Genomic DNA, 22,928 nt, shown 5'->3' with positions numbered 1-22,928 from the left:
CACCCACTTTTCCTTTTGAAAAGTACCTCAAGTATACAGAAGAATGAGAAGCACAACAATCTATCTATGGTGAAACTAAAAGATATCTGAAATTTTAAACTATAACACAGATGGAAGTGGATAGGAAAGGAGAAAATGACTGAACAGAGAGGAGATTTCCACACATTCAAGGACAAAACAGTTCCTTCCCATGTACCATTTCTAAGGAGATACCAGAGGTTGTGATCCAGCAAAAGGAAGGGGTAAATCAAGAAAGAGACAGACATGGGATCTAGGAAACAGAGGATCCAACAAAGAAAAGAGGGTAGGGACATTTGCAGAGCAGAGACAGAGAGAAGTCCCAGGATGACAGATATGCAGAAGCCTGGAGGATGACCAGGTCAGATTTAAGCAGGACAGAGAGCCCCAGGAAGCATCTTCAGGAAAAAAAGGGGATGGATAGATTATCTGACAGGGTGGAATATGTAGAAAACTTGAGAGGAGTTTTAAAGAGCTTCTGGGAGGATGTGGGAAGATAGTCAGAAATTCAAAGAACACAAAGCAAATTAAAAAAATGAGGACACCATGAACTTCAGGAAAAACAGAAAGTTATATAAAAAGGAAAATGTAATCATAGTATATTTGGCTCAGGTGACCAATATTTATGTGGTCATAATAAAACACTTAATTTGGAATTATCCAAACAGTGTGTCATCTTAAATGAAGCTTATTACAACTACTGCAGCAGTGAGATAAATCATACATACATGAATCTTCACTGAATATATGTAGGACTGGAAGCATGAAGACCCCAATAAAGTCCCAAAGGAAGAAGGGATGAGAGGTGGTAAACAATTAGTGAGTTCATTTGTACTTCTGCAACATAAGCAATTAACTACAGTTATAATTTATGAACTATTACTATTTACACCCGCTATGTTTTAAGACTTTATATAGATTTATCTAAAATATGTTCTACAAACCCCAAAGTTAAAATAAGCCTAGGGGACTTCTCTGGTGGTTCAGTGGTTAAGACTTCACCTTCCAACACAGGGGGTGTGGGTTCAATCCCTGGATGGGGAGCTAAGATCCCACATGCCTCACAGCCAAAAAACCAAAACATAAAACAGAAGCAATATTGTAACAAATTCAATAAAGACTTTAAAAATGGTCCACATCAGAAAAACCTTAAAAAAAAAAAAAGCCTAGGAATTAGGATTTATTTTTCAGAGAGGTAAAGATAGGCTCTGTAAACATCTAAGCCAGCTCCGATCTTCCTTCACCTTGGGTGTCAGGAAGTACAGGACAGGGTTACGGTGGGGACAGAGTGAAAATGCAATGCAAATGGGTCTCTAGGGATGACGTTCAACCAGCACCCTGGTACCATGACTGGAAGGCACCTGCTGCTGGAGCTGCTGAAGTGCTGACACCCTCAAAGTGGACAGCCAGATTTCTGATTCCATATGGTCCCTTCTCAAAGAATAGGTATACATTTGCAAATTCTGCAATTATGGTATGTTATTAGGAGGATGGACAGTGAGGCGTGGTGGAGTGAGAATAAAAGTCACTAGGTAATGTCTAGAACTGGTGAATGGAGAGACAGCAGTGTAGGCATATTATACAGACATGTGGCGGTCTATACCAGAGAAACGGCGGTGGAACAGACTGCCAGTTGACACCATATCTGTCTCTCCTTCTGATTCAGCAATAGAATGTTTAGTTGGACACATGACTGCGTAGCTAATGGCAGCACTGCTCAGCTTCACTTGCACTGGGTATGGACATGGGGTTAAGTGTAGAAGCAACTTGCAGGTCAAGCTCTCAAAGGGAAGGAGCTGCCCTTCTTCCCCCACCACCTTCTTACTGCGACACAGATGAAGTGTAGAACAATCTGGAACACACAGATAAGGGCAACATCCTAGAGGGGCAGAGCAGGAAGACAGAAAGAGCCTCGGCCCCAACCACCCCACAAAGCAGACTTGTTATACCCACTCTACATGTCACGTGGGCAAGAAATAAACTTCTGTCCTTTTAGTCACTGTTTTTCTAGGACTCTGTCACAGCCATCGAACTTATATCCTAAGTAACAAATTCCCCCCAAAATTAAAAGTGGTTGGGTAAGGAGGCTACTGTCATTGCTGTTGTTAGTACCCTCTGAAATTTCATATAATATACATATATCACCTAGATTTTTAAAAACACAAATTAATTTTTATAAAGAGAGATGGAAATTAAAGTAATTTTGAAGTATTATTATTTTTCACCTGGTAAGTTAAGAAAAACTTTTAGAAGGGTACCATCACTGTTTGTGAAGTTGCACTGAAAGCCATATATCATTGAATACAGCACTCTAAACTGATATAGCCCTTTCAGAAACCAATTAAAGCAACTTGCAAACAGAACTAGAAAAGGGTTCATAAACTTTGACCAAAAAAATCACACTCTTGGGGATGTTTCCTAAGGAAGTAATTCTATAGAGGCAAAGAGCTGTCTCCATAATAGCCCAAACATGAAAAAGGCCAAATGTTCAACATGATAGGGAAGATTTAGGATATTATGATACACTTGAGTTGACAGAATATTATGTATGGATTAAAAAAACAATTGGGAAGCCTGCCTAAAAACAAAGAAATATTTTCTGATATCACATTAAGTAAAAACCAAAAAATAAAGATAGAATCAGTCTGATTTTTAAGATAAGTGTGTGCGGGAACACGAATTTAAAAGATTTATGACACATACAAAAGAACAAAGTTGAACTCCTATCTTTGCTATATATAAAAATTATACTTAATTTAAAAATGGATTAAAGACCTAAATATAGGATCTAAAACCATAAAACTCTTAGAAGAAACATAGGTATAAATCTTTGTGATCTTTGATTAGGCAGTGGTTTCTTAGATATGACACCAAAATCAAAAACAAAAGAAAAAGTAGATAAATTGGACTTTAACAAAATTTAAAACTTCTGTGTTTCAAAGGACACCATCAAGGAAGTGAAAAGAAAACCCACAGAACTGGAGAACATTTTTGTAAATCATATATCTGATAAGAAACTTGTATCTAGCATAAAAAATTATTACAATAATAAAGACAACTAAATAAAAAATGGGCAGATGATCTGAACAGATGTTTCTCTAAAGAAGATATATAAATGGCCAATAAGCATGTGAAAAGATGCTCAATACCATTAGCCATCAGGTAAATGCAAATCAAAACCACAATGAGATAATGCTTCACACTCACCAGCATGACCATAAAAAAAAGACAGACAATAACAAGTATAGGCAAAGATGTGGAGAAACTGGAACCCCCATGTACTGCTGCTGGGAATGTAAAATAGAGCAGCTGTTTTAAAAAAGTCTCATTGTTCCTCAACCAGTTAAAAATAGAATTACCATAAGACCCAACAATTCTACTCCTAGATGTTGGGTTGGCCCAAATCTGAACGAATGTTCATAGCAGCTAGCTGGAAAGTGGAAAGAAACAAAATGTCCATCAACTGATGAATGGATAAATAAAATCTGGTATATACAATGGAATATTCTGAAATAAAAAGGAATGAAGTACTGACTACAACATGGATGAACCTTGAAAACATTATACTATATGAAAGAAGCCAGTGACAAAAGAACAAATATCATATCAGTCCATTTATATGAAATGTCCAGAACAGGAAAGTTTATGTAGAAAGAAAGTAGATTAGTGGCTGCCTGGGGCTGGGGGAAATAGGAGGAATGGGGGTGACTGCTAGAGGGTATGGGATTTCTTTGGGGGATGATAAAAATGTCCTAAAATTGACAGTGGTGATGGTTGTAAAACTCTGTAGATATACTAAAAACCATTGAATTGCACATTTTAAATGGGTGAATTTTATGATATGTGAATTATATCTCAATAAAGTCATTACAAGAAAAATATGAAAAAAAAGTAGAGTACTTGCATTAAAGGGTTGAATTTTTCTCCATTTTCCCACATAAAAGGTCTATTATGACAGTTTTTCAATTAGAAAAAAGTTCTTGGCCAGGCCTAGCATTCTCCACATTTCTCATTAGTCATGTGCTGGTGACATGAAGCAGGAAGCCAAGGAGAAATCCCAAGTAACTGAAGCAGTTCATACAGGGGTTAAGTCATAGCTAAATGCTTTAGAAGATACAAAGGATTACTAACTTAATAGTTAGTAATTACAAAGGAAACATTCCAGTCAAGAAGCTGCCCTCTGCTCTCAGGGCCCCCACTGCAAAAAAGGCAGGTCTTTCACGCCCCATGGAAAAACAGACTAAAGTCTCTGTTCATAACTCAGCAAAGCAGTGCTGCTTGCAACTAGGTCCCAGGGATGCTCTGTGGAAACAGGGTCCTCTGGTCAAGTAAGCGTGAGGAGAGCTGCATGACGTCCCCTCGTAGACAGTCACAGTGCACGTTAGCACAGCGAAGGCACTAAAAAGTCCAGAAGCAAAGAAACCTATTTATTTTTGCTTTATTCCAGGTTACCTGAGCACGGAAGCTTTCCTCCACACAGTTATCTATTAACATGTGCTGAAAGGATGCTAGTAGGAGCAGTTTGATTGAGAATAAACTATTATCCACAGGATTCTGTTCCTTACCCTTTGTCCCACCCCCATGCTGAATCAATGGAGATGGGGCAAGACAATAGGGAGCAATAAATTATTCAGTGCTCTGGGGCTTCTCTCTAATGTGTCAATAAAAATAGGGTTTCTAAATCACCCATTAGGGAGACCTCATTTACCCTTTTGGCAAAAAATACATTGTGTAGACCACTGGTGACTCAGAGCTGAAATGTGTGGTTCCAAAGCCCCAGGGTTTGCATATTTTAATATTAGGAATGTAAGAAAAGGCTCCAGGAAATGTCAGAACCACTTCTAGAACTCTGATGATATTTCCCTATTGATGCTTTTTATGGTTTCTAGTTCCTATCAAGTCACAGCTTACATAACATGACTTAGATCAGAGGCGGTCAGCTGAGAAAAGGAGGCAATGCCAATGATTATGGAAATACACTCAATTTCAAGAACTGTATAGAGAAGGACCTTAATTTTTGCTCTCTTAAAGGAATCTGTGCCAATTATAGTATGCTGAGCAAAAACCGTACATTTAGCCAGTAACATCAGCAACCCAGTTGGCCAGGCCAGAAATCAGGGAGTTGTCCCAGGAGCCTTCCAAATACTTCTCAGAGCTGTTCTCGCCCCTCCATTCTGATGGCCACTGTTCTAGGGTCTTCACCATCTCTCACCCTAACTAATGGGGTAAGCCAGCTCTCCTGCCTCTACTCTGCGACTCAAGCATCACCCTGTCCACATGTGTCACCCTCCTCCTCAGACCCCTCAGGGCTCCTTCTGTTCCCACCAAGCGCTCCACCCCACCTTGCCCGATAGCCTCATCACCTGCGCTGCAGAGAAAACTCAACTTACAAAGGTGAAATGACCATCCTTAAGTCATAGGATGGATCTGGGATCAGAACCTTGATCATCTTGTGCCAACTCAGGAGACAATATGCAGAAATCAACTTAGCAACTGCAGGAACTCATGTTTGAGAATTTAAACTTGTGCAAGTGATATATTCAGTCACAACTGTGTGCTGCCATGACTTGCAGCAGTTACTGCTCTAACATTAGTTATCCTCAAAACTGGACATTTGAGGGAAAACCAAGCTGCTTGCCTGATTTGAGCCACATGGCAATGGTAAATGACACTAGTGATAAGATGTTCAGGTTTAAAATGTGACCTCAAAGGCCAAAGGAGGCATAAATCCATATTCATATGGTAATTTTAATTCATTGGGAAAATTGCATTATACTCTAGCACTGTACTGGCTATAAATGACTGATTCTACATGTCAACATCCAGAGACTTGACATGCAAATTAATCTAGAGACTTTGAATAAATTGACATCTGCAAAAAGAATATTTCCATTCTGAAAATTAGAATCAGAAAATTTAGAGCCAAGTGTAGTGTTCCATTTGTAATTGTTTCAGAGATTACTAAAAAGAGGGGAGAACAAAGGAAATAACCAGGCCAAGTCAGATCTGCTGATATCCAATTGCTCTCTGCATATGCTAAAATCATTTCTTAATTTCTTACATATGAAAATGTTTTGGATTTATATAGTGTCTTTCATGTCAGGAACTCCATCTCTTGTAACTTATTGGCTAGTTAATCCTCTATTGCTATTACTTCATTTTAATTTGTGTCCCCAAATTAACCATGGGAAAAAAATCTAAGGCCAGATGTTTATATTTTTCAGTTTTTCAATTTTAGATATTATTCAACCAACATAGCCCTCAAGGAATCTCAAAATGCTCATGAAAGTAAAAACAACAAGTTTTCCCTTTAAACTAAATAGTTGAAAACAATCCAATCTTTCTTTTGAATACGTGGAAAATAAAACTGAGAGAGATAGCTACTGGACTTTATAAGCACACACTGAAATCTTAAGAGTCTTTTCTCCATTTCAATATACAACAACAAAAGAGATGAAACCAAGTGATATCTGTCCTGTGCCAGTGAATTACATATGCATCTGGGTCTCCTCTGCTATGACCCTGCCTCCGCCCCCCGAAGACAGGACTGTGAACGGCCATCTATGCATCCCCAAGTGCTCAGTATGTAGCAGGCTCTCAGTAAGTATTAACTGATCTGAATATTGATGTTGTTAAGTAAACAATTAGAAGTCCTAAGCAGAGATAAGCTGGGATGACATTGTTTATCTTTCCAATGTGATCAGGAAATCTTTCATTCTGACTATTTTAAGAATAGCAATTAAAAAAAAAAACTTTATGCCACCATTCAAAAAATTTTATTAATCAAATAATTCAAATAGACCTCCAATAATTCAGATGGTGTGCTTTTGGGTTGAAGTTTATAGTCTATGAAAAGTGAAGGAGGCTGAGATTTTTACAGAAATTTTACATTTCTCTGGAGACCTACTTCTAAATGACAGGTGAGTTCTTTTCGCCTGCCCAGGATCATATCCCCTTCCTCTGGGAAGAGCCTCTGAGTTTCAGAAAGCTACCCCTTCCTCACTGATGACAGTCTTGTTGGTCTATCAAGGAAGGTGCCTGGCCTTCCCTTGGCCAACAAAAAGGCCAGGGTCCCCAGTTATACCAAGTGAACACCCTTCTCTGCAACAGGAATCTCAAACCAAGTGTCCCAAGCACTGAGGGCGAGGTGAGAGCAGATTCACTCAGTCAGTGGTACGCAAGACACTATTAGTTCCTACTGCCCAACCCCCCATGGCTGTCTGGTCCAAGTCCTCTTCCAGACTGGTTCTTCCCCACGGCTTTCCAGTATGTTCCCCTCCTCCCCTGGGTTAGCCAGAGATGGATTCTGTTGCTTGCAACCCTGGAATACTGACTAATGCATAGGCACTTCCCAATCCTCACTGACCAACACCTGCTACGCCAATTCTAGGTCAGCTTGATCCACTCATTTAAGACCTGTATTGAGCAGGACTCTGCTTGTCTGCTCAGATCACTGTGTGAATTCTTAAAGATACTAAAATTAAGTTATTGAAATGTTTCCTTTAATTGTCATTGGCTTCCTTCCTGTCCCTGCCAGTATAGTTTTATTTGATGATAAAATTATAAGTTAAGTACCAGATTCTATTCCTATCAGAAAAGAGCTTTAAATCTAGATTATATTTAAAGGGAAAGAGTTGAGCTTTCAAACAAAAACTTAAGAAGCGGACAAACTAGTAACTCAAAGTAACAACATTTTCAAAGTTCTTTTTGATCCTCATGTTTTAAAATCAAAACATGAAAAGTTAGGCCAAGGAGAATAACAGATCACACAAGATGACAAATGTGAAAGAACCATGAACTCTGTGAAACATAAGGCATAATGCCCGTCTTAACCTTAACTTGCCAACTCACCTTTGCCAGGGATGAGAGCCTTCCGAAAGGCTTCCTTCAGAGAGCTGTGCCCATGTAAGAGTCTGTGGCTGGGAGAGATGGCCACGTGGGCGGTGCCGTAAATGGCCTCGGGGGTGGCCGTGTAGGCGCTCAGCTTTTCTCCTGTGACTTGCCCATCAACCTGGCAGGGGGGAAGCAGACTCATTTCCTCAGTCCTCCCTCTGGGCTGCTGTGCTCCCCAGCCATATCCCTTCCTCCCACCCCTCCCCAATCCCAGATAGTGGTGACAGCTTCTGACCATAGCCACAGGGATGTGGGGACCTGAGGTGGTCCCTGGCAGGGGCAGAAAGGGCAAGAGAGAAGAGGGTCACAGCTCCTCTTTCAGGAGGCCTCCGCAGTGCCAATAACCAGGCGTACTTGGGGGCCCCAAATCAAAGGGGGTCAAAGCATGCTCAGAAGGATGCCTTCCCCGGTTCTTGGCTCCTTTGTTCACAAATCAATAATAACTGTCAATGTTATTCGTCCTGAGAAAGGAGCTATATACTTTCCTCCAGGATTTAAGTTACAAATAAAGGCATCAAAATTTCTAACCAGAAAAAGACACTGAGGCTAATTCCATTTTGAATAGGAAAGAAAGGACAGCCTGAGCTGAGCTCAAGAATGAGTGCTCCTAGGGCTGGTTAAATGCCTTTCAAGGAAGAGTCAAACATTAGGCACCAACTGAATGCCAACTATGTGACAGACACAGAGGACACAGAGAGGCCAGATCCTCCTTTGTTCACACATTCCAATGTGCTCACAAAGTGCCAATGATGTGTGAAGCGCTTGGGGCCCAGAACTAAAAGTCCACACTATGGGCTGAGTGCCAATTAGGTGTCACCTATGGAGCCAGGCCTGGGGCCTCAGAGGCACAGCCACATGGCCCTGTACCTGCAGGACTGAGAGTGTTCCCCCCGGAGATGTCTCATTTTCAGGTGGGTCCAGGAATGGAGGTGGAGACACTTTCATGATAAAATATTGGGCAAGGGAGAGAATACAGAAGACATTCCACATACAGTAGCCAGGTGGCTCAGAGACCCGCATCCCTCACCCTGGTGAAGAAGCAAAGGCCTACAATGTGATCACATCTTGAAATGAAAATTTTGGATGTAATGAGTTAAATAAAATGTTATTAAAATTAATTTCACCTGTTTCTTTGCACTTTAAAAAATGTGGCTACTAGAAAATTTGAAATTACATATGTGACTCTCAGTATCTTTCTACTGGATAGCACTGTTGCAGAGTCTCAAGTTGCTGGTTTCTTCAAAGAGTTCTAAAAATGCAGAAGGGGGTTTCTGAGCATTAATTGCTGGAGATGCTCTTGCTCGATCACCTTTAATGTGAAGTCCAAATGGCAGCCCACACAGTCCCCGATCCAGTGGGCCTGCATGCCTTTTATTCCATACCATTCCGGAAGGTCTGCCAGCGCGTCCTGCATGGGCTGTAGGAATGAAAGGAGAACGGAGAGGTAGAAGCACACAGCTTACTTAAGACAAAGCAAGTGATCTGGGGCTCACTAAGGTGGGAGAACTGGGGACACTGAAGGAGGTTCAGGATTTAGCCCTTTTCTTCTTCACTTGTCAATCAGAGAGGCCCAGCAAAGGTCACACAGATGCACTCATCATGACTCAATTTAGTGAGATGGGTTTCACTCACTTCTCTATTTTGAGTGGGCCAAGGTTTCAGAGAGAGAAGAAAATTAACAAGGAGAGACCATGATTAACATCTTTGATGGATGTGGTTAGTGCATTCTCCTCCACAGTCTGGGACCTAAACAAAAGAAGTTCAAGTTTATGAATTTTTAAACCCTAAGATAAGTCATTCACAGGTATGGCTATTCTACAACTCAACTGTATCATATATAGAACATTATAAGTTTATTTAAAAAATAAAAATTAGCATAAGGGAAACCATCACATTGATTTGTGTAACATTTACTATTAAAAGCATACATTTATTTTCATCGCCTAATTTTAATCCTAAAATCCTACAAAAGGGAGGCTTTTCAATAAACTATTCTCTATGGTCTCAAGCTCATGCCATCCCTTTATTTGAAGATGAGATACATTCTTTCAACAAATAAGTTTAAAAGTAAATCATATATTTATAATAAGAGTCCAATTTTAAATTCCTAATTGTATTATGACTAATACAGGCAACATAACGATGCTTTATTCATGTCGTGTTTTGTAATTCATAAAGTGCTTTTACACACATCTCTTCTCACACACTCTGGGTAAGGTAGCTCACTTTCAGATTAATGAACCCACACTGAGAAAGCGTATAGCTTTCTCATGCAAGCCTGCAGGAAAGGACAAGCCAGGACTAAAACCCAGACCTTACTAACTGCATTCTTTTGCCTACAGGGCAGAGACTTACTCTATCATGTGATAAACAACACAGAGCATTTTTTACACTTGTCATCTATCTATCCATCCATTCTCATTAATTCGGGAGAGGCTGCAAGTTTCAAGATCCAGAAATTTCTTCTGAGGCAGAAATTGTGGATTATGGACACCATCAAGTTGACCAGCAATGTGTTCATTCATTTGTTTATTCCCAGGAATGTATTAATTCCCCAACCCTAAACACAAGGACCTCATCTAGGCATTGGAGACTGGGGCATACACAAAGCAGGATGTGCCAGAGTCCCTAAAATGAAGTTTAAATAATGCACACATGGAGCCTGCTGCTATTCGTTGGGTAACTGATCAAACTGCAATGCCAAATGCTATTAGCATCAAAGAAGATGGGACACGGGTCGTGGAAATGAATCAAGGGAAAAGAAAAATAGTGGGAGGGTAGGGAAGAAAAGTAACAGAGTGAAAAGTAGGGAGAGGTATAAAAGATTTGGGGGGTGGACCACAGAGGAGAAGGAAAGTCATAGGAAGTGGGTGGGTGAGGAAAGAAAAGCTCCAAAAAGAAAAGAAAGGAAGGGAAAAGAAGCAACTAAAGAGTGCCTGCCCAGCCCACAGTAGGGTGCAATGACCAGTCAGTAACAGGGTGAGCCTTCCTGCCATGGGGCTGTCAATTTTGAGAGAAAAGCAAAGGAAAGAGGGAACGGAGTTACACTAATATTAAAATAGAAACCAGACGTGTGTGCAAAATTGGAAAAGGAGAGCACTGGAAAGCCTCAGTGAAGAGCTCAAGCTGTCCTTTTTGGATTCCGCGGGCTTCTAACTGTTGTGGCCTCTCCCGTTGCGGAGCACAGGCTCCGGACGCGCAGGCTCAGCGGCCATGGCTTACGGGCCCAGCCGCTCCGCGGCATGTGGGATCTTCCGGGATCGGGGCACGAACCCGTGTCCCCTGCATCGGCAGGTGGACTCTCAACCACTGCGCCACCAGGGAAGCCCTCAAGCTATCCTTTTAACGCAACGTCACACTAAGGCTCAGTAAAGGCAGGTCCCCTTCCTTTTTGCTACCAATAGGAACCTAGCTGTGTAACACTTGGCATAATCCTCATGCAGAGACCCAACAACCCAGCTCATGTTTATAGGTCATCTTCAACAAAATGATTCTAGGGTTCTCCCATTTCCGGACCATTAATCAGGAAAGATAAAAACGTTTTTTATGAGGAAATGTCATTAATTAGAAACCATGGGTATTTTATAGTCTACCTGGTCATTTGGAAAGGAGATCCACAAAAACCAAATAGCTGATGACAAAGATTCAGAAATATTTTAGGTAAGTTTTGAAACTTCATAATTCAGCATGACCTATGCTTAAGCCAATTCATGATGTTGATGAAACCATACTGCCCAATCTCCCAGGGCAGGATCAAGGAAAACCAGAGTTGCTAGTTTTAAGTAAAATAAGCAGATCAACATGTGTCAATGCCATAGATATATTCCAACATCTGTGCTTGTGAGATGGCTTTCCATAGGATATACAAAATGCTTTATGGGTCAACTAAGTTGCCCAAAAGGACCATTATGTTTCAGTATTTGCCTGAGTGAAAACTGACTTTTGAGAAGGTGGTAAAAGTCCTGCTTCAGGTTCCTGACTGTTCATTACTTCAATTAAAGTGGCTTTCTTTTGGTACAAACTATTATGTTTAAAATAAATAAGCTACAAGGATATATTGTACTGCCCAAGGAATATAGCCAGTATCTTATAATAACTATGAATGGAGTATAATCTATAAAAATTTTCAATCACTACATTATATACCTGAAACTAACATAATATTGTAAATCAACTATACCTCAAAAAAAAAAAAGTCAGAGCAACAAGATTGGTTTAAGATGGTGGAGTAGAAGGACATACTCTCATTCCCTCTTGCAAGAACACCAGAATTACAACAAACTGCTGAACAATCATCGATGGGAAGACACTGGAACTCACCAAAAATGATACCCCACATCCAAACACAAAGGAGAAGCCACAATGAGATGGTAGAAGGGGCACAATCACAATAAAATCAAATTTCATAACTGCTGGGTGGGTGACTCACAAACAGAGAACACTTATACCACAGAAGTCCACCCACTGGAGTGAAGGTTCTGAGCCCCACGTCAGGCTTCCCAATCTGTGGGTCTGGCAACGGAAGGAGAATTCCTAGAGAATCAGACTTTGAAGGCTAGTGGGATTCGATTGCAGGACTTTGACAGGACTGGGGGAAAAAGAGACTCCACTCTTGGAGGGCACACACAAAGTAGTGTGCTCACTGGGACCAAGTGGAAGGAGCAGTGACCCCATAAGAGACTGAACCAGACCTACCTGCTAAGTTGGAGGGTCTCACAGGCAGGGGATGACTGTGGCTCACCGTGGAGACACTGGCAGCAGAAGTTCTGGGAAGTACTCGTTGGCATGAGCCTTCCCAGAGTCTGCCATTAGCCCCACCAAAGAGACCGGGTAGGCTTCAGTGTTGGGTCACCTCAGGCTAAACAACCAACAGGGAGGGAACCCAGCCCCATCCATCAGCAGACAAGTGAATTTATGTGTTACTGAGCTCAGCCCACCAAAGCAACAGCTAGCTCCACCCACCACCAGTCCCTCCCATCAGGAAACTTGCACAAGCCTCTTAGATAGCCTCATCCACCAGAGGGTAGACAGCAGGAGCAAGAAGAACTACAATCCTGCAGCCTGTGGAACAAAAACCACATTCACAGAAAGATAGACAAGATGAAAAGGCAGAGGGCTATGTACCAGATGAAGGAACAAGATAAAACCCCAGAAAAACAACTAAATGAAGTGGAGATAGGAAACCTTCCAGAAAAAGAATTCACAATAATGATAGTGAACATGATCCAGGACCTGGCAAAAAAAATGGAGGCAAAGATTGAGAAGATGAAAGAAAAGTTTAACAAAGATCTGGAAGAATTAAAGAACAAACAAATGGAGATGAACAACACAATAACTGAAATGAAAAATACACTAGAAGGAATTGACAGCAGAATAACTGAGGCAGAAGAACGGATAAGGGACATGGAACACAGAATGGTGGAATTCACTGCTGTGGAACAGAATAAAGAAAAAAGGATGAAAAGAAATGAAGACAGCCTAAGAGACCTCTGGGACAACATTTAACATAACAACATTCACATTATGGAGGTCCCAAAAGGAGAATAGAGAGAGAAAGGACCAGAGGAAATATTTGAAGAGATTATAGTTGAAACCTTCCCTAACATGGGAAAGGAAATAGCCATCTAAGTCCAGGAAGTGCAGAGAGTCCCATACAGGATAAACCCAAGGAGAAACACGCCGAGACACATAGTAATCAAACTGGCAAAAATTAAAGACAAATAAAAATTATTGAAAGCAGCAAGGGAAAGACAAAACATAACATACAAAGGAATCCCCATAAGGTTATCAGCTGATTTTTCAGTGGAAACTCTGCAGCCCAGAAAGGAGTGGCAGGATACACTTAAAGTGATGAAAGGGAAGAAACTATAACCAAGATTACTCTACCCGACAGGAGTCTCATTCAGATTAGACAGAGAAATCAAAAGCTTCACAGACAAGCAAAAGCTAAGAGAATTCCACACCACCAAACCAGCTCTACAACAAATGCTAAAGGAACTTCTTTAAGTGGGAAACACAAGAGAAGAAAAGAACCTATAAAAACAAACCCAAAACAATTAAGAAAATGGAAATATGAAAACACATATCGATAATTACCTTAAACGTGAATGGATTAAATGCTCCAACCAAAAGACACAGGCTTGCTGAATGGATACAAAAACAAGACCCGTATATATGCTGTCTACAAGAGACCCACTTCAGACCAAGGGAAACATTCAGACTGAAAGTGAGGGGATGGAAATAGATACTCCATGCAAATGGAAATCAAAAGAAAGCTGGAGGAGCAATACTCATATAAGATAAAATAAAGAATGTTACAAGAGACAAGGAAGGACATTACATAATGATCAAGGGATCAATCCAAGAAGAAGACATAACAATTATAAGTACATATGCACCCAACACAGGAGCACCTAATACATAAGCCAACTGCTAACAGCTATAAAAGAGGAAATTGACAGTAACACAATAATAGTGGAGGACTTTAACACCTAACTTACACCAATGGACAGATCATCCAAACAGAAAATTAATAAGGAAACACAAGCTTTAATGACACAATAGACCAGATAGATTTAATTGATATTTATAGGACATTCCATCCAAAAACAGCAGTTTACACTTTCTTCTCAAGTGCGCACGGAACATTCTCCAGGATAGATCACATCTTGGGTCACAAATCAAGCCTCAGTAAATTTAAGAAAATTGAAATCATATCAAGCATCTTTTCTGAACACAATGCTGAGATTAGAAATCAATTACAGGGAAAAAAATGTAAAAACATAAACACATAAATACATAAAAAATGTAAAAACAAAAACATAAACAGTATGTTACTAAATAACCAAGAGATCACTGAACAAATCAAAGAGGAAATCAAAAAACACCTAGAGACAAATGACAATGAAAACACAACAATCCAAAACCTACAGGATGCAGCAAAAGCAATTCTAAGAGGGAAGTTTATAGCTATATACAAGCCTACCTCAAGAAACAAGAAAAATCTCAAATAAACAATCTAACCTTACACCTAAAGGAACTAGAGAAAGAAGAACAAACAAAACCCAAAGTTGGCAGAAGGAAATAAATCATAAAGACCAGAGCAGAAATAAATGAAATAGAAACAAAGAGCACAATAGCAAAGATCAATAAAACTAAAAGCTGGTTCTTTGAGAAGATAATCAAAATTGATAAACCATTAGCCAGACTCATCAAGAAAAAGAGGGAGAGGACTCAAATCAATAAAACTAGAAATGAAAAAGGAGAAGTTACAACAGACACTGCAGAAATACAAAACATCTGAAGAGACTACTACAAGCAACTCTATGCCAATAAAATGGACAACCTGGAAGAAATGGACAAATTCTTAGAAAGGTATAACCTTCGAAGACTGAACCAGGAAGAAACAGAAAATACGAACAGACCAATCACAAGTCACGAAATTGAAACTGTGATTAAAAATCTTCCAACAAACAAAAGTCCAGGACCAGATGGCTTCACAGGTGAATTCTATCAAACATTTAGAGAAGAGCTAACACCCATCCTCTCAAACTCTTCCAAAAAATTGCAGAGGAAGGACCACTCCCAAACTGATTCTATGAGGCCACCATCACCCTGATACCAAAACCAGACAAAGATACTACAAAGAAAGAAAATTACAGACCAATGTCACTGATGAATATAGATGCAAAAATCCTCAACAAAATACTAGCAAACAGAATCCAACAACACATTAAAAGGATCATACACCATGATCAAGTGGGATTTATCCCAGGGATGCAAGGATTCTTCAATATACGCAAATCAATCAATGTGATACACCATATTAAGAAATTGAAGAATATAAACCATATGATTGGGCTTCCCTGGTGGCACAGTGGTTGAGAGTCTGCCTGCTGATGCAGGGGACACGGGTTCATGCCCCGGTCCGGTAAGATCACACATGCCGCGGAGCGGCTGGGCCCAGTGAGCCATGGCCGCTGAGCCTGCACGTCCGGAGCCTGTGCTCCGCAACGGGAGAGGCCACAGCAGTGAGAAGCCCATGTACCGCAAAAAAAAAAAAACCAAAACCATACGATCATCTCAATAGATGCAGAAAAAGCTTTTGACAAAATTCAACACGCATTTAGGATAAAACCTCTCCAGAAAGTAGGCATAGATGGAACCTACCTCAACATAACAAAGGCCATATACGACAAGACCACAATAAACATCATTCTCAATGGTGAAAAACTGAAAGCATTTCCTCTAAGATCAGGAACAAGACAAGGACGTCCACTCTTGCCACTATTATTGAGCATAGTTTTGGAAGTCCTAGCCATGGCAATCAGAGAAGAAAAGGAATACAAATTGGAAAAGAAGAAGTAAAACTGTCACTGTTTGCAGATGACATGATACTATACATAGAGAATCCTAAAGATGCCACCAGAAAACTACTAGAGCTAATCAATGAATTTGGTAAAGTTGCAGGATACAAAATTAATGCACAGAAATCTCTTGCATTCCTATATACTAAAGATGAAAAATCTGAAAGAGAAATTAAGGAAACACTCCCATTTACCACTGCAACAAAAAGAATAAAATACCTAGGAAAAAAACCTACCTAGGGAGACAAAAGACCTGTATACAGAAAACTATAAGACCCTGTTGAAAAAAATTAAAGATGATACCAACAAATGGAGAGATATACCATGTCCTTGGATTGGAAGAATCAATATTGTGAAAATGACTATACTACCCAAAGCAATCTACAGATTCAATGCAATCCCTATCAAATTACCAATGGCATTTTTTACAGAACTAGAACAAAAAATCTTAAAATTTGTATGGAGACACAAAAGACCCCGAATAGCCAAAGCAGTCTTAAGGGAAAAAAATGGAGCTGGAGGAATCAGACTCCCTGACTTCAGGCTATACTACAAAGCTGCAGTAATCAAGACAATATGGTACTGGCACAAAAACAGAAATATAGATCAATGGAACAGGATAGAAAGCCCAGAGATAAACCCATGCACCTATGGTCAACTAATCTATGACAAAGGAGGCAAGGATATACAATGGAGAAAAGACAGTCTCTTCAATAAGTGGTGTGGGAAAACTGGACAGCTAGATGTAAAAGAATGCAATTAGAATACTCCCTAACACCACACACAAAAATAAACTCAAAATGGATTAGAGACCTAAATGTAAGACCAGGCACTATACAACTCTTAGAGGAAAACATAGGAAGAACAGTGTTTGACATAAGTCACAGCAAGGTCTTTTTTGATCCACCTCCTACAGTAATGGAAATAAAAACAAAATTAAACAAATGGGACCTAATGAAACTTAGAAGCTTTTGCACAGCAAAGCAAACCATAAACAAGACGAAAAGACAACCCTCAAAATGGGAGAAAATATTTGCAAACAGATTAACGGACAAAGGATTAATCTCCAAAATATATAAACAGCTCATGCAGCTCAATATTTAAAAATCAAACAACCCAATCCAAAAATGGGCAGAAGACCTAAATAGACATTTCTGCAAAGAGGACATACAGATGGCCAGGAAGCGCATGAAAAGCTGCTCAACATCACTAATTATTAGAGAAATGCAAATCAAAACTACAATGAGGTATCACCTCACACCAGTTAGAATGGGCATCATCAGAAAATCTACAAAGAACAAATGCTGGAGAGGGTGTGGAGAAAAGGGAACCCTCTTGCACTGTTGGTGGGAATGTAAATTGGTACAGCCACTATGGAGAACACTATGGAGGTTCCTTAAAAAACTAAAAATAGAATTGCCTTATGACCCAGTAATCCCACTACTGGGCATATACCCAGAGAAAAACCATAATTCAAATTTGAAGACACATGCACCCCAATGTTCATTGCAGCACTATTTACAGATGAATCAGTTTGCAGGGCAGAAACTGAGACACAGATGTAGAGAACAAACGTATGGACACCAAGGGGGGAAAGCAGCAGTGGGTGGTGGTGTTGGTGTGATGAATTGAGAGATTGGGATTGACATGTATACACTAATATGTATAAAATGGATAACTAATAGGAACCTGCTGTATAAGAAAATAAATAAAATAAAATTCAAAAAAAAATTAAAGCAACAATCACACAGTGTATAAGTAGTTCCTTTTGTATAAAGAATAAAAAAGTCAATAAAATTTATTGTAAACTTAAAAAAAAAAAGTGGCCTTCTTTCAGTTTCTCAAAAATACCAAGCCTGCCTCATGGCCTTGGCACATGCTATGTTCTTGCCTTGAAACACCGTTTCCTCACCCTCTATACAGTGGCTGCTGAGTCTCCCCATCTAAAGAGGTGCCCCTATCATTCTCCTTGCTCTTCCCACATCCCTAATGGTCCATCTCTTCTCTAGTCTGTTTGACTGCTTGTTGATGGTCTGGCTCCTCCTCTGCATTATAAGCTCCCTGAGAGTTCTGTTCACCAGTGTAAACTCAGCACCTATAGTTTCTGATATATAATAGGTATTTTGAATAAGTGAAAAAAAAATGAGAAATGGGCCTCCTGCCAAGGTAATGCAGAAACCAAAACCTTTCCCCTTCTCTTTTCCCTGATAATGACGAGGAAGCCTACCTCTAATAACCTGGGTCAGCCAAGGCTCTGGTTTCAATAGACCTGTCCCAGGGGACACACTGCTGACCAGGGACAGGTGGCCTTGTCCTCCTGCGGCACAGCCAACAGGAACCTGGCTCTTCAGTGGGCCCCTTGGTGGCCTTTCAGTTTCATTGGTGTCCCTCTCTTTCCCTCCCTCATGGATCTCAAGAGGACTCAATTCCATGATTTTAAGTCTGCAAACTTTGTGCTTTAAGAGAAAGTTACAAAAGTCCAAAAAAAAAAAACATTGATACAGATTTATTTATTTATTTGATACAGGTTTATTTTTAAATGTGACTTTTGGGGTGTTTAAAAATCACTCATAAGGACTTCCTTGGTGCTTCAGCAGTTAAGACTCTGTGCCCCCAATGCAGGGGGCCTGGGTTCGATTCCTGGTCAGGGAACTAGATCCAGCATGCTGCAGCTAAAAGATCCCACACGCTGCAATGAAGATCCCAGGTGCTGCAACCAAGACCCGGTGCAGCCAAATAAATACTTTAAAAAATATCACTCATAGGGGTGGCCATAAGGCAGCATAAGATCATGATTCACTGAAGAAAAGTTGAATTATATTCCATATGTAGTTTATATGTATTTAGTTGGATATGAATTCCTCGGAAACTAACCATATACGTAAAGGTACCTATAAACACACTCAGCTAAGGAGAATATTTACTTGATTGAAAGAGCTTATTCCCAAAATCTTTCAGATAAACCATAGTTTCTCCATATTTTCCCTTCCTGGCCGACATAAATGGAACATGAAATTGCAGAGCTACACATACATGTAACATTTTAAGAATGTTACAAAACAAATATTAGAAACATAGAGTTTCTGTTACTGACAGCACAGACTTGAAAAGTCAAACAACTAATTTTAGCATAACCCAGAGGTTAATGGGATTTCTGGGATTTGATCTTTGATATACTAACCTAAAGATGCATGAGAGATAAAAATGAGTCAGTTGGTAAGAACTGCAATGTAAACTTCATCTAAAATAAGGCTTTCCTAGAAATTCTTTCAAAAGAAACCAGCTGCTATGGACACTAGAAGATGGCATGTGGTATCTCAATTATGAATGAATCATGTACCAAAGTTTCCATGCTCCCATCCACTTCAATTATAATATGGCCACTGAGCTCCCTTGTAGAAGACATTGTGTTTCGTGTAATAAAAGGTACCAGGAAATCCAGAGAACACAGGGACGTGTTGAACTGCCCCATGAGTGTTCAATCAGCAAAACCCAGGAAACTATGGGCCAAACAGCCCAGGTCCTTCAACTGATAAATTGTAAGAAAAAGAAAGGGATAAAGATGGAAACCTGTAGATTAAAGTACTTGAAAGACATCAAATTTAAAAAGTGAAGGTAGGAATAAACTATACTCTCTAGGGAGGCACATTTAGGTGCTAAAACTATAGAGAAATATGAGGACGTGACTATCTAAAAGTTAGGATAGTGGCTACTTTGGGGCCAGGGAGGCACTTATGTTGAGATGAGGCATGTAGAGGGCTTCTGGAGCGCTCTGGCAAGATCCACTATCTTGACCTACAAGGGCGGCTGCTTTAAAATAATTCAGAAGCTATATATTTGTTATATGGTTATCTGCATTTCATTTTATAATAAAAATGTAAAAACAAAACAAAAACTTACTACTAAGTTTGGTATTACATAGGTCACAACTCTTATCCCACACTGTTCCCAGAGTATGGCATAGAGAAATGTTGGCCTGTGATCTCTATGATTCAAGTGTAAACTCTCTTGTTTTTCTTTAAACCCCACAAAGGGCCTGACCTAGAGCCTAGGACTGTGTCTTGAACTGGGCAAATGCTCATCAAATTCCCATTTAATTCCCTCCACTCAAGGGAGAGTCTCAGAGAGCAAGCAGTACTACAAAACCAGATCCCCAGGCATCTAGGGAGGGGAGAAGTAACCTTTGTAGAACACTTCCTATGTAGCAGGCACTTTTATGTATGTTGCCTCATTTAATCTTCACAACAGGACAAGTCAAGAAGTATTATCTCCACCTCACAGATGAGAAAACAAGTCTCAGAAATTTCCTCTAAGTCACTCCAAAAGTATGGGGTGGAACAGTGAAAAAGCACTGGCAGCAAGGTGTAGCTGACTCCTAAGTTCATACGCATTCCTATACTCTACTATGCAATGACTACTCTCCAGCAGAGGTCCTTAAATCCAGCTTTCCCACAACCATATTTCAGATAGTTTTGGCTTATCATTCTCTAAGTTAAAAGAGACACTTATTAGAGATCTGCCTGCTTCTATTATCCTATTTATATTTTTATTTTTTTCCTGGAAAGAAGACTCTGGTTATAGTCATAGGGCTTGGGTTGTGATCAAAATTCCCTTTCTTCAGATAAGGACACAAAGGCTCCCAGAGGTTTAGCAAGCTGCCCAACATCACTTAGCTAATTGGAGTGAAGCTAAAAACTCATTCCTCAGGCCTCATTTAACTACAATGCATCTTCCTCAGAACCTTTCTCCCCAGTTGCACAGTGAACTTCTATTGTTTAAGCTGCCCAGCACCTGAAGTCTCTTCTTTCTTGGGGGCAGGGGTAGGGAGGTGAATTGCAAGATGGAGTGGCAGGGCCCCACCACCAACTATGGAAGCTAGAAAGAGGGTGCTTTTCCCATCCCAATCTCCTCCTCTGTGGAAGCTAAACAAATAGTGTAACCAATCATAGGCTCAGTACAATTGGAACACTGAGGGGGGACCTAGAGGCAGAGGGTCAACTGGTTTAAATAACACACCAGAACTGAGAGGCTGGAGATGCTGGTACTAATGGCAGCAATGACTTAACCAGACCATTCCTAGGACAAGATTTCAGCTGTGCCCTTGTTCTCCCTGATTCCTGCCTAGGCCTGGGTCTCCTGCCTTCCCATCCAACTGTGAGGAACCTGATCCTCTCCTGACCAATGCCTTTTTGGCTTAAGTTAACCAGAGTAACTTTAGGTTGTTTCAACAAAGTTTCCTAACTAATAATGGATTTTAAAAGTTTCAACATCCCGGGCTTCCCTGGTGGCGCAGTGGTTGGGAGTCTGCCTGCCGATGCAGGGGACGCGGGTTCGTGCCCCGGTCTGGGAGGATCCCACGTGCCGCGGAGCGGCTGGGCCCGTGAGCCATGGCCGCTGAGCCTGCGCGTCCGGAGCCTGTGCTCTGCAACGGGAGAGGCCACAACAGTGAGAGGCCCGCGTACCGCAAAAAAAAAAAAAAAAAAGTTCAACATGCTGATGTGTATCTATATTAGCTGAAACTATACTGTCTGATATCATTGTAGCAAAAGTGTAAAATCTTGAATATATTAATTAATATTAGAAAAATAAAACATAATGCTAATAAACTATTACTCAATCTTCTGACACAATTATATATTTTAGAAAGCTTTTCAATTTATGCAGCGATTTAAGGGGTCTTAAATGCCAACAAGCATGTAACTAGGGCATTATGAACTCAGAATGACCCTCGGCTTCTCCTCTCCAAGGATTAGTGAGATTCCATTTAACTTCCAAGCAAACCTATGTGTGGTATCACGGGATCTGATGTCTTTCCATCAGATAAAACCCACGTTATATGATCTGAAGGTTAGCCCCAACTCCCACTCCATCCTTTCCTGCCACAGAAAATTCGGAGCTGATGGGGTCCATTTCTGACACACTTTACGCCCCTCTCCTTCCCCTGCATTACTGAGCCACAGTTTACAAACCCTCTCATTGTGTTTTTCTTCTAGATTGAACTGTCAAAGCTGGAATACTTCCTATGGAGGTGCTTTGCTTAAAATATTCAGATCTCGATGAGGACAGAAGATTCAAATAGAATGAAATGTGAATGTTTTGATATGCTAATTGCGGCAGGGAAAAAAGTCCACCTGCTTAAAACCTTACCAAATCTATGAATATTTTTTAAAAATCAAAAGAAATGAAAAAGAAAAAATGAAACCAAACTCTTGAGAATAACCCAGCAAGCCCTTTTTAGTCCCCACTATAAAATAAACTCATTATTCACGACTGAATTTTGAAGAACAGGGCTCCAGAAAGCACCTGCCCAACAGCTTCCAACAAGCCCCCCTCAGCCCAGGGCCAGCCCCACCAAGTCTCCACCAGAACAAGAAGAGCCTGGTGAGCATTTACAGTGCTACAGTTGTTCAATGCAAAGAACTGTTTTCATTTGTTTGTTTGTTTGTTTGGGGTTTTTGTTGAGATTATATCCTTTTTGTGGTGTTTTGCAATTACAGTGACAGTAGATGGTATTCATCTCAAGTCCTTACGTTTGCCAGTTGGCAGTGCCTCCCTTACCCACTCTGGCCAACCTCAATTTATAGAAATCTTACTGGCTCATAGAATCCAAAAACTTGGGGAAGTACCAGGTTTTGAGACTCTTTATTAAAG

The 22,928-nt window shown here is 40.3% G+C and overlaps 1 protein-coding gene across 16 annotated transcripts in view; it reads right to left on the bottom strand.

The window, feature by feature from the left end:
- Nucleotides 1–22,928, bottom strand: part of LARS2 (leucyl-tRNA synthetase 2, mitochondrial) — a 269,549-nt gene that overhangs the window by 51,555 nt on the left and 195,066 nt on the right. For all 16 annotated transcript variants that reach the window (XM_027097029.1, XM_027097025.1, XM_027097018.1 and 13 more), the window contains 2 exons: nt 9,221–9,328; nt 7,870–8,029 (listed from right to left, as the gene is read on the bottom strand). In XM_027097029.1, the coding sequence (XP_026952830.1) occupies nt 7,870–8,029; nt 9,221–9,328 (268 nt within the window). The remainder of the gene's footprint in view (nt 1–7,869; nt 8,030–9,220; nt 9,329–22,928) is intronic.

This window comes from Aethalodelphis obliquidens, unplaced genomic scaffold, assembly GCF_003676395.1.
Source record: "Aethalodelphis obliquidens isolate GAN/ISIS:26980383/991018 unplaced genomic scaffold, ASM367639v1 scaffold111, whole genome shotgun sequence".
Taxonomy (NCBI): Eukaryota; Metazoa; Chordata; class Mammalia; order Artiodactyla; family Delphinidae; genus Aethalodelphis; species Aethalodelphis obliquidens.
Note: the sequence above shows the minus strand (reverse complement) of the source record. Positions and strands in the feature narration are given on the sequence as shown.